General features: G+C 42.1%; 1 protein-coding gene across 1 annotated transcript in view; it reads left to right on the top strand.

Annotated features, from left to right (window-relative positions):
- The first annotated feature begins 303 nt into the window (after positions 1 to 303).
- The window catches only part of FGD4 (FYVE, RhoGEF and PH domain containing 4), a 165,372-nt gene continuing 153,165 nt past the window's right edge, over positions 304 to 12,510 (top strand). The window contains exon 1 of the mRNA XM_016131352.2: positions 304 to 940. Coding sequence (XP_015986838.2) covers positions 664 to 940 — 277 coding nt within the window. The 5' untranslated portion in view covers positions 304 to 663. The remainder of the gene's footprint in view (positions 941 to 12,510) is intronic.

Below are 12,510 nucleotides of genomic sequence, written 5' to 3'. Positions count from 1 at the left end.
GTTATCAAGGGCTCAGTACAGCGACTTGGGACACACGTATGACCCTTGGCGTGTGGGTCTGTGAGGACGGCAAGCCTTTGGGCAGAGTCCAGAGCAGCTGTAATTATCTTCTCTTTTTTCCCAAATTCAGAGCGTGGTTCGCAGGTAAGCGCGGCTGACCTTTTGAGCACCCCAGGTGTGCGGCCGCAGGTGAGCGCCGCGCAGTTCCTCTCGGCCAATGAGCGAGCTCGGAGCGGCGGGGCGGGGCGGAGCGCGGCGGGGAGGGATCACCAGTGGCGAATCTGCTCTGCGGCCGCACCCAGAGCGCTCCACTAGGCACAGCGAGTTCTTGGCTGCTTCCCGGGCGAGAGGAAGAGGCAGCGGCGGTGGCTTGGCTGCGCAAACAGCCTGAACTGTCTGTGCTCTCCTCGTCCCGCCCTCGGAGGCCACCAACCATTGGCTCTAGAGAGGAGGGGGTGGAGGCAGCCCCGGGCGAGCCACTGCGGTAGCGGCGTCAGGTGAGTGCGGGAGTCGCAGGGACCGAGTGTCAGACTCTTGGCGCGGCCCTGAGCGTCCCGGGAAGGAAGGGACGAGGAGGCATTAGCAGAGGAGACGCTGGAGCAGAGGGGTGCCGGCGCAGAGCAGCCCGGGAGTTGCCCCTCTCGGGTCGCGCGGAGCTTTGGCATGAAGGCAACACCCACCCGGGTCCGGATGTCCGAAAGGAGCCCGCCGAGCGCGCACTTGTGTCCAGACCAGGGCTGGAGAGAGCGCCGAGCCAGGAGCGAAGCCGACACCATGAGCAGCGAGGGCGGCTACAACTTCAGGCGGGTGGCAATACGACGGAAATTCAACTTCTCCTACCTGCCGCCTGGGACCCCTCGACCCTGGAGCAGGCCCTTGTCGCAACCGAGATGGACCGAGACGGCCACCTTCAGGGGCCAGGCACTGGCAGACGCCCCAGGTAAGTGCCCCCGGAGAGAAAGGATGGGCAGGGGGCGTTGATGCAGGTGAGGGACGCGCGGAGCGCCCTGCAGGTGCGCGGGGTCTGCCAGCTGCAAAGGGAGCCAGGCGGGGAGATTTTCCCAGAGGGCTGCGCTTAGCCGACTACCTCCTTACCTATTTTGTCCCTTCCCTCCAAGGACCTCGCTTGGGCAGGAACCCACGTAGAGCCGAACTTGCCCTAGAGGTCAGTTATCCGAGAATTCCGGAAGTAAAGGTATAACTATTAAAAGTTTGGTTATAATGCCCATTTTCTAAATACTGAAGCTTCTTTGCTCAATTTCTGCTTTTGGCAAGTCTTGGTGAAGGACGAGTGCTTGGGGGGAGGCAGATGTTTATTCCGCTCCAGCAGCGGAGCTGTTGAGTGACCTCGGACCTGTTATGAATGCTCCGGTTTTCCCTTTTGAAAAAGACCCTTGACTCCTTTCCTGAGTGTGAAAAAGCTGCAAGCCTCTCATAAGAAAGCATTTCCCTAATATCAGGAAATTTAATTCTTATTGCTGTTTTCCTTTGATAAATTCAGATATCAGTAATGAGGTACTTTGAGTTCTGAATTCTCGTGGAGTCTTGTGTTGGAAGAAATCCTCAAGATCTATTCAAGCCCATCTTCTTTGCTCTTCAAAGGCATTCCTTTCTCCCAAGGCGAGCTTGAAACTAGAACAGACTAGAGATATTTTTCTTGATTTATGAAACTTTCCTTTAAAAAAAAAAAAACTTCTTTTTTTGGTGCTCCTATTATGCCATAGCCAGAGATGTCGTGTTTGTATACCAGTTATGAGGCAAAACCCTTATTTAGGCAGCAGAAATACACATACTTTGATTCACTTTTACTCATTTAGTTCTGGTTTAGCAAAACTATTACAATGGTTTAAAAGTGGTGAGTATTGGAGGTTTTAAAATTTTCTATCTAGTCCTTGTCCTGAAGCTGTAGCAGTCATAGGGCAGAAAAATATGAGTTGACTAACAATTATGATGAATTTATAGCCACAGTATAAGGGCATAAATAGCAATGTGAGAAAAAACGTAAACTAGTAACCGAATTACAGTGCTGTAGGTCTCAACTTCTTCATCTGCAAAATGAGGACACTGCTGAGATAATCTCTTAAAATCTTCCAGATTTAGCTGTGATTCATTCTAAAATGAATGGCAGAATGTTTCTTCCTTTTAAAGTGAAAATATATTGTTTGTGTTAAAGTTATTTATGAATTAATTTTTCGGTTTGAGCTAGCCTATGTCTTAATTGCCAGCTGTTTTCAATTTGAGGATAATGGGATCCAGGTTTTTTAAATATCATTTTACTTAAAATCATTTGCTTTAAGTTTCAAACTCTGAGCAGGTGAGCAAAAGATAAATGCGCCCTCATAGTAGGAGTAGAGTTGTAGCAGTCTATAAATCATTTTCTACAAGGCAGCTGTACTTATTGAAGAAAGTCCGTTTTTTCCTTTTCGATTCTATTTTTTATTTAGAGAAAATTCAGAGCATTATTTTTTTTGTTCATGAGTTGGAGAACCTACAATAACTTTTCTAGGTCTATTACATTGTCTCAGTATTGTTTACTAAGAAGAAATCAAAGTTTTTGCTCTTATTATTTTCTGGGTTGAAAAGTATATCTTTCTAGATACAATTGTTTCTCTTTACTGTAATTTAATCTGTAGTATCTATTGAAGAATGAGATAGTGTTTTGACGGGTAGTCTTATACTATTGAATAACCACTCACACCATATTCAATTTTATGGGGCAAAAACATTTTAGAAAGTACTTTCTTCTTCAAATCAAATCTGCCTTTTAAGTCTCATCCAACTATCTATCATCAGTAGAATCCTCTCCTCATCAAAAGCTAGGTTTAAATTCCCCCGAAGTGCAAATCTACTCTATAATACCTAGAAAAGTATTTATATATGAAAATTATAACAGACCTACTGCATACAGAACGGATGTTACTCTTAATCCAATTGTTACTTACCCTTTTGAAGAAGGAACAAAAACTGAAAGCTCAAGAATTTATTAGAGAATTCAGTTTAGGAGTATTGTGTTATATTCTATGATTGTGAAACCCACTATTTTTAGATTTCTCTGCTTTTCAGCCCCGCCCTCCCCCCCTACAATTCTGATAACTGCATCTTCCTTATATACCTGAATGTGAATCTTCTCATCTAGGGAAAGCAGAGAGGTGAGGTAATTAAGACAGGCTTTGGGGTCATATAGCACCCAAGTTCTAGTTCTCCCTCTGTTACTGCTTATGAGAATTCAATCAAGTCTCTTAACTAATTTCTTAGTTTCTTCATCTGGACAATGGAGATAACAATACTTTGTAAGGTTGTTGGGAGGATTAAGTATAATTATATAGGAGAATTCTGGCACTAAACAAGTGTGCCAGATAGTATCCTAACAAGGAATCGTTATCCATCTCTGTCCCAAAGAGTCTGACACTAGGACTGGTTCATAGGAGACACACTGTGAATGTTAATAAAAGCTACTATTTATTGAATGTATTTCTATACTTAGATCTCTGCTATGAATATGAATGTATATGAATTTGTCACAACAATCTTAGTAGGTAGGTAGTACTGCATTATGCCCATTTTGCAGCTGAAGAAGTTGAGGCACAGAAAATTTTGCTAACTTTCTTGGAATCATAAACTGGTACTTGGTTAGTCAGGATTCAAGTTCAAGTGTGCTTGGCATCAAAGGCAATATACTCTTACTCTTACCACACATAACATACAGCTCATAATTCCCTTATGGAGGGGGAAAAAAATTAAAGAGATATATGTTTCTCTCTCTCTCTCTCTCTCTCTCTCTCTCTCTCTCTCTCTCTCTCTCTCTCTCTCTCTCTCTGTGTGTGTGTGTGTGTGTGTGTATGTGTGTGTATATCTCATACACGCACAGTAGGATTAAAATTTTTTTACTTTGTGCTTTTTTTTTTGGTTCAACTTTTCATGTGGTTTTGCTTTTTCCATAGTCTGAGTATCTGAAGCCCTTGGCAGTGGGGGAAAGTATCTATTGAATGTTTTTCCTGCTGTTATTCAAAGTAGCATGTTTCCTTAATTATTCCTTAGTTTTATGGGAATTCTGAAGGGTCTGTATTGAAGATGCCTTTCTGAAGAAAATGTTTGTTTCTACTTGCAACCCAAGACCACTTTCATTAGCCAGGCTTTTCCTTGACTTGAAAATGGTGTAAATTTAAGTTCAGGCTTACTCAGAGGAGATCAGCATCATTATCTTTATTAATTAATTTAGTCTTGATGTAGGTCATCAGTTTGCCTAACTGGAAGGCAGATTTTTCCTAGGCTACTCTTTTACCCAAGATGTAGCTCCTTCAATATGGAACACTGGTGTCCGTTCTCAGATTCAGTCCTTTCCCATTTCACAAACTCAAGGTCAAGTCTCCCCATCATCCCCTGCAAGGCCCTCAGGTCCTGGCCTCTGTCTAGGTTCCTGGGAGGGAATGGTTGCCCCCAGGGCAGCATGGGCTTACAAATTATTTTGCCACTAAAGTTTAGGTTTATAGTTCTTTTTTTTTTCTTTTCTCTTGTCCTTAGTAACCTTTTTTTTTATGATCTCAGCACTGTACTTAAAAGTATATCTTTTGTTCTTTATTGAGCGCCTGGGTGCTTTGTGGTGAAAGACTCTACATCATATGACATACAAGCTTTCTATAAGTAGAATTCCTTTTTATAGTTCTCACTATAGCTGGACTACTTGGGTTTTCAACATTTATTTGAATATCCTGAGCACTTTAGAAGACTAATTTCACCTTTGATTGGGAGTGGGGGAAGGGATGGAAATCTGGGTAAGAGCAGTAAGAATAAATACTATTCATTGAATGCTGGCTCTGAATCAAGACTGTATGTATTTTATTTATAATTCTTATTCTTATGACAACCCAGCAAGATAAGAGATAATGTTACCATTTTAGAGAAGAAAAAAAAAACAAGTTTCAGAAAGTCTTACCTGTAATGCTATATAACCAACCTAAGTTTCAGAGTCAGTATTTAAACCAGATCTCTCTGGTTTTAGTTCTCACATGCTTGTAATGCTCATTATTAAGACGTCCCAGGGCTTTTTAAGGCAAAGTACAATGAAATAACAATTATGTCATATATGTTTACACACGTTAGGCCTAATATTATTTATAACATGAATGAATGTATGTTATATTTAATGCAGTGGCCTAAACAAGTAATTTATCTAAAGATTTATAATAAATTTATGATGGACATTAATATCGTTAGTTTCTTAGAAGCTGCTTAAAGATGGACTTTGAAACTGGAACGTCCTTCAAAGGAACAAGAACCAGGAAGAGTTTTTTTTTCTTTCTTGGATTTCCTTCCAAGAGCAGTTTAAAGAGTAGTCAGTCAGTCATCTCTAGCCAGTTGTGCCACTGGAGCTTGAAAGGTATGTCAGATAATTCTGATGATTTGCTTGGTTTCTAAATGCCATCCTACTGGCTGCAACAGAATTATTTGGAGTGCTAATTGAAAATTCTCAGCCACACCCTAGATGTGAGTCAGAATCTCCAGGGGTAGGGCTAGAGAAGTTAAATTTTTAACAAGTGCACCTGATGATTCTGAATGCAACCAGATATATGAATGACTGCATTTCCAAACATGGGTAAATTCCACCTTTGGTCCTGAGCAGAGGCAACCAGGGTTTGTATGTGCAAGGCAAAGAATGGTATAGATCATCCCTTAGCCAACACATCATCTGGGTCCTTTGTACTTTTTGGGAAACTTTTTGCCCATTTCTGGTTGATTTCTAATTTCGTTTTTCTACATCTTCCTTTTCTACTTTGCTCTTGTTTCTCAACCCCACCATGTTGGAGTAGAGTTTATGTTGATACACAATTTATATCCAATAGGAGTATCTGATGTGAGCTCAGCCGACCTGTTTTCATTCCCTCCTCTCCCTCTCTTCCCTCCAAATGAGGTCTTCCTAGAGTTTTACCTTTAAAGTCTCTGGAGCTTTCTTCCTTAAATTACCATATCTGCTTTCCTTGCTGCAGCCACTTTTTTTTTTATCTTTCTCCCTACATCCTTCTATGCTGGCCTCTGTTCCTAACACTGGATCAGTGCTCTAAGTCAGCAGTGAATTCCCAAGTGTTAACCTAATAGCCTGTTTTCAGTCCTTATTCTTAATTTCTCAGTGGCATTTGCTTCTTTTTTAACTCTTTTTTTTCTTTTTCTTCTTTTTTCTTTTTTCTTTCTTTTTTTTTATTCTGAATTGCTCGAGATCTCTTGATTTTTCTATTTCACAGGATCTCCAGGCTTCTACCTCTGGCTAGCCCATTTTTCTCCTTTCTAACCTCCATCCTCTATTTCCTGCCACTTCTATTCTCTGGGCTTCTCTAACTCCTCAGTATTTTCAAGCAACTGCTTAAGAAATGTAAATGTCCTAAGGCGGCCAAATCGCAACTGCTTTTTCTGATGCAATCCAGCCCTTCCTCTTGACATTCCATGGAGGTATAAACCAACCTTGCTTTTGTTAGGCTTTAAAGTTTATTTTAAATCTGCCCTTCTCCCTCATCTATTTGCCACTCAGTCAGCCACCAGTTCTTCTTGGTTCCCTTTCTTTTCATGGTGGCACCTTTGTCATATTTCAGGCCCACTTCTCTCACGGGTGGTGTCGCTATTCACTCTACAACCCACTCCCCACCCAAACTAATTTTCTTAAATCTGGGCATTGATCACATCCTTCCCATGGCCAAAAGCCATGTATGGTTCTCCAATTGCCTGTTATTGATGTCTGTAATGGGATATTCCATATCTAAAAATAATCACTTGGTGACTCTTGGTTAAACCTTTACCAGTAATCCCTCAGTATAGAGATGGACCTTTTAAATTCATACAAATATGTAACCTTACTTGACCTACTAAAAGCTGGATTACTTATGCATTGATTACACTTTACAAATTGTATGTGTTTTCAGAAATAAATCGGGCATAATTTGCAGAGCATTGTGTAGAACTAGTCATCTGTTTTTTGAGTGCAGTTGACAAAGTGGACATTAGCACCAACAAGTATTCTGGGAGCCCACGTCAGGTTTGTATGATTGTCTCACTTATGCAGGAATAGATGGAAGACAAACCCAGCTGCTGCGCCCCTTTCACGCATGTACCCTTGTTGCAGAAAAATTGCAAAACTCAGATAAGCAAGAAATCAAGCAGCACCCGGAGGGTTGGAGAACTCAGTTTTATTACGCCGGTGGTCCCAGAAGAGCTAGTGCTCTGAAAATCAGGGCCTCGAGCTTAGGGGTGATTTTGCTTTTATACCCACGTTGACATGGGCTGATTTTCAGACCCCAGGAGTTGCTATGGGTTACAAGTATTTAGGCAATACCTCTGTTATCTATACAAAGCATTCCTAAGGGGAGAGTCGGTCTGCATGTTTACAGAAACAGGACAAGGAGCTGATTATAGCAAGCAAGCATGTTTTGCAGAAGCAGAGCAGAGTACGGATTACAAGGTTAGCTATTCAAGTGGAAAATTCCTCTTCACCCATTCACCAGAATTAAACTGTCCATTTTCACCACCTGCAGCCACACTGTTCTGGGGACTTTACTGAGCTAAATGTCCAGCCTGCTGCACACAAGGCTAGGCTGTTCCCTGGGGCCTCTGGCAGGCAGGATTTTGTGTTAGGACACATGTTGATTGTAGCCTAAAAAGTGCAAATGCCTTTCCAATAAGGTTATTTGTATTTTTAAAATATATGCTAATGAGTACATTTAGAAGGTGAAAAGTCAGTGTGTAGAACCAAATAAATTGTAAAATATACCAACTGAAGAATACTGAAGGGTTATTGCTTATAATTTCAAGTGCAGAATAATGTATATGACATTATCAAATTATAGCCATATTTGGTTAAAAATAATTACTTAGAACCCTCTATAGAAAAATGAAACTTTTAAACAATGTAATCTGCATTTCATCTGCAGAAAGTTGACTAATGTGTAACATTTTTTCCCTAAAACATGCTTCCTTAATGCTGTTTTATTGGCCACTTACAATATGATCATTGGGACTGGGAATCCAAAGATGAATAAGACAAATGCCTTGACCTTAAGTAATTTGCAGCCTAGAAGAGGGAACGTGATATATAATGAAGAAATCAGGATATAAGGCAGTGTTGGGTGGAAGAGCAGTCATCATAGTGGTTGTAATTCAGAGGAAGGCACACTTGGGCTCTGTTGCATCTAGCTTTGGTGAAGACTACACAACTAACTTGGACCTTCAGGGTCACCTGTATGCCTGTGTCTGCTGGTTTATGTATCTGCTTGGAGCTGCATCTTCCTGACAATCTGGAATTCTATCCCAGGTTAAAAAAAGAATTTCTTCCTCAAGTTCCATTCAGAGGCCTATTCATTCCACCAATATCTCTGTTTTCTTATCAAATCCCTAAATCCTCCAAAGTTTGCCTCCTATAATCCCAATAAAGCTAGGGATCCTTCAGTCCTTCAACAAATATTTGAATGGTTACTATGGACCAGGTATTGTCTGCAGGCCTAGAGATCAAGGTGAAAAGAATATCCTGTGATGGTTAACTCCAGTGTGGGCTCTGGATACTGGCTGGCTTTGAATTTTTCTCTTGTCGTTATCTGGGTGATTTAGGGCTCTTTTTCTTAATTCAGTTTCCTCATCTGTACAATGGGAATATAAATATTACCTACATCATGGAGTTATTAGAAGAATAAAAAAATTAATATTCTTAAAGGGCTTAGATTAGTGCTTGGGAAATATTCAAATCATTTTTTAGGACTTTTGTTAGGATTGACACATGCATTATCTTCACAGTCTGGTTTCGTTTGATTTCATGTGTATCTTTAAATCTCACACTATCTCACTAGATTGTGATTGGTTGTTTATACTGGTACCTACTGAGTGCTACTTACTGCCCAAGATACAAGCTCTTCTAGGCACTTGTCTTTCCATCCCATTTCATAACGTTTTATGCTTAGCCCTCTCCCTTTGTCCCTGCCAAAACTGCCTTTCGTTGCTGGCCTCTCTCTTCAGTCTTTCCTTCTGTGCTGTCTTGAGCCACACCCCTGTTTATGTCAACCTTCCTCAAAGCCTGAATTGCATCACAGAACCACCATCCTCTTCCTCTATTTCCAGAATGAAACCTAGCTTTCTCCTTTTTTTAAACAACAAAATTTATTTATGCTCTCAGCACTGTACTTTTGTTATTTTTGTTTTTTACAATTTTTTAATTTTTTAATTACAGTTGACATGCAATATTATATTAGCTTCAGGTGTACGACATAGTGATCAGACATTTATATAACTTAGGAAGTGATCACCTCAATAAATCTAATACCCATATGACATCATACATAGTTATTACAATATTATTGACTATATTCCCTATGCTGTACTTTACATTTCCATGACTGTTTTGTAATTACCAGTTTGTACTTCTTATACCAGTCCCTTTTTTATGCATCCCCCCAAGCCCTCTTCCATCTGGCAAACATCAAAATTTCTCTGTATATGAGTTTGTTTCTGTTTTGTTTAATTATTTTGTTCTTTAGATTCCATGTATAAGTGAAATCATATGGCAGTTGTCTTTGTTTGACTTACTGCACTCAGCACAATATCCTCTAGAAGGTTCATCCATGTTGTTTCAGATGGCAAGATTTTTTTTTTTTTTTTTTTTTTATGGCTGAGTAATATTACATTGTATTTATGTACCACTTCTGCTGAGGGACACCCAGGTTGCCTCCATATCTTGGGTATTATGAATAATGCTGCAATGAACATATGTATTTGCATGTCCCTTTGAAGTAGTGGTTTGGGTTTGTTGGGATAAATGCCCAGAAGTGGGATTACTGGGTCCTTCTTTGTTTCTTGTTATAATCTTTGTTTTAAAGTCTATTTTGTCTGGTATTGCTACCCTAGCTTTTTTCTTTTTCTTTTTTTCATCATTTTCATGAAATGTCTTTTCTTATCCATTTACTTTAAGTCTGTGTATCTTTCCATCTGAACTGAGTCTCTTGTATATCTATTTCCTTAACCAGGTTAGGGAAGTTTTCCATCACTATTTCTTCAAATACAATTTTAATTCCTTGCTCTTTCTCTCTCTCTTCTGGTACTCCATGATGCAAATGTTGGTACACTTGATGTTTCAGAAGCCCCTTAAACTATCCTCACTTTTTGGATTCCTTTTTTCTGTTTGCTGTTCTGATCGGGTATTTTCTGTTACCTTATCTTCTAAATCACTGATTTAATCCTCTGCTTTATCTAATCTGCTATTGATTCCTTTTAATGTATTCTTTGTTTCAGTTATTATATTAATTTCTGACTGTTTATTTTTTTATCTTCATTTTTATGTTTCCTATCACTTTGTTGAGGTTCTCACTGAGATCATTGAGCATCCTTATAACCTGTGTTTTGAAGATTGCTTACCTCCATTTCGTTGTTATTTTTCTGGAGCTTTGTTCTGTTCTTTCATTTGAGACATGTTTGTTTCCTCCTTTTGGCTGCCTCCCTGTCTTTGTTTCCATATATTCAGTAGAGTTGCTATGTCTCACGGTCTTGGTAGGGTGGCCTTATGTAGTAGGTGTGCTGTGCGGCCCAGCAGCACAGTCTCCCTGGTAACCTGAGCCTGAGCTGGGCACTCCATGTGTGATTCTTCTGTGGGCTATGCATGCCCTCCTGTTGTAGTTGAGTCTAGATTGCTATTTGCACATCAGTGAGAGGGACTGACCCTCAGGCTGATTGAACATGAGGATTGGCTGGGACTACAGTGGAGGAGATGTTGTGTAGGAGTTGACTCTGTGGAGCAGGATTCACTTTAGTGGGGCTCTGGTGCCTGCCCAGTCTGCCCTTCGGATGTGTCTGGTGTAGTCTGAATCTGACCATCAAGTGTGTTAGTTCTGGGGCCTCTTGAGGGGGCTCTTTTGTAGGCCAAGGTCAGCTGCTGCCTATGGCCTGCTGGAGGCCATTTGGTATGAGCTACAAAGTGATCTGCAGATGGTTGCCACTTGTGCTGGGCTTGGAGGTGCCTGGGAGAGGCTAAGCTGAAAACTGAGGCCTGCAGCCACTAGTGCTGGGCTTGGGGCTACATAGCAAGAGGTTTGGGGCAAGCCAAGACCAGATACTGCTTGTTTAGGGTTTGTGAACCTTTGAGAGATTTTAGGAAAGTCTGCAGTGTGAGCCAAGACAAGCCATGTGCATGGAAAAGCCACTGGAAGGGGCTTGAGTGGCCCTGCAGGTTAGGCGGGGCGGGGCAGGGCCTCAGGGAATCACCAGGGTAGAGCCAGTAGCGATAGGCAGACTGATGGAGACTCAGATATGATGCTATATGACGTGCTTGCCTGCAGTCCTCAGGGTGGGAGAGGGCTCGACAAAAGAACAATGGCTTCTTCCAGCTCTTCTGTCAGAAAGAGAGCTGCTCTTCCAGCCCTCACCCTGAAGCTAGACAGTTCAGTTCCTCTTAAAGTGTCCCTGACACCGGGGGAGCTGCTGTCTGAGCACTGGAGCACAGAGCGAGTGAGTCCATCAGCAAGTAAGTCCGTTCTGGGGCCCTTTAATGGGGAAGGCCTGGGGACTCCAGCAGCCCTCATCTCGCTCAGTCACAATCTGTTGGTTTTCACAGCCAGAAGTTGTGGGAACTTCTCTCCCAGACACTGGAACCCTGAACTGGGGAGCCAGGTGTGGGGCTGGGATCCCCTTGCTCCTCTCAGGGACATTCCACAGACAAGGCATCTTTCCCGATTTTTAACTGCCACATGTGGGTATGGAACTAGCCCGTTCCACATCTCTGCCCTTCCTACCAGTCTCAGCACGGCTTCTATGTGTCCTTAGTTGTGGGACTCTTGTTCAGCTAGACTTCAGGTGATTCTCAATGATGGTTGTTTTGTAGTTTAGTTGTAGTTTTGATGTCACGATAGGAGGCAAGCACAGTGTTTACTTGCTCCGCCATCTTGACTGGATCTCTAGCTTCCTCTTCTTAACATTGATTCCCTGGTGACTCAAGTGGCAAATGATCATTTCCATGTGCCACACAGTGAAAGGTCAGGACGTGAGGTCAACCCTCTGTTAGCTTTCTCTATTTGTTTTCTACCCAATTAAAAAAAAAATCCTCCTGCATTCAATCTTGCCAACTTCCTCCATGTCTTTTCTTTTTTTCCTCTTTAATTCCTCCCCCCCACACACACTTCTACCCCTGACCTATGGATGTTGCCGTTTCCCCTTAAGAACTGGATCTCTGAAGGTGGGGTGTCTCCTCTCACACGCTTGTGATGTGTACTAGCATCCAGGTGCACCGGGGCCAGGCATCCCCAGTGAACTTGGGGCCTAGCATCCCCAGCGCATTCGGGGGGCCTGGCGCACCCCCTGGGGCCTGGTGCTCCTGGGGCACCAGGCACACCCAGGGTATGGTCTGTGGCTCCACCTGGAGTGCTAACCCAGGACCTTCTGCGTGTAAAAGAGGCGTGCTAACCACTACACTGTGGAGCCACCCCTACCTCCATTTCTTCATTAAAGTTCTCCTTGGTTTTCTACTGTTCCTGCTCCTCTAGTTGCCAACTCAAG

This window comes from Rousettus aegyptiacus, unplaced genomic scaffold (genome assembly GCF_014176215.1).
Source record: "Rousettus aegyptiacus isolate mRouAeg1 unplaced genomic scaffold, mRouAeg1.p scaffold_m13_p_2, whole genome shotgun sequence".
NCBI lineage: Eukaryota > Metazoa > Chordata > Mammalia > Chiroptera > Pteropodidae > Rousettus > Rousettus aegyptiacus.
The sequence above is the reverse complement of the archived record's forward strand: the minus strand, read 5'-3'. Positions and strand labels throughout refer to the sequence as shown.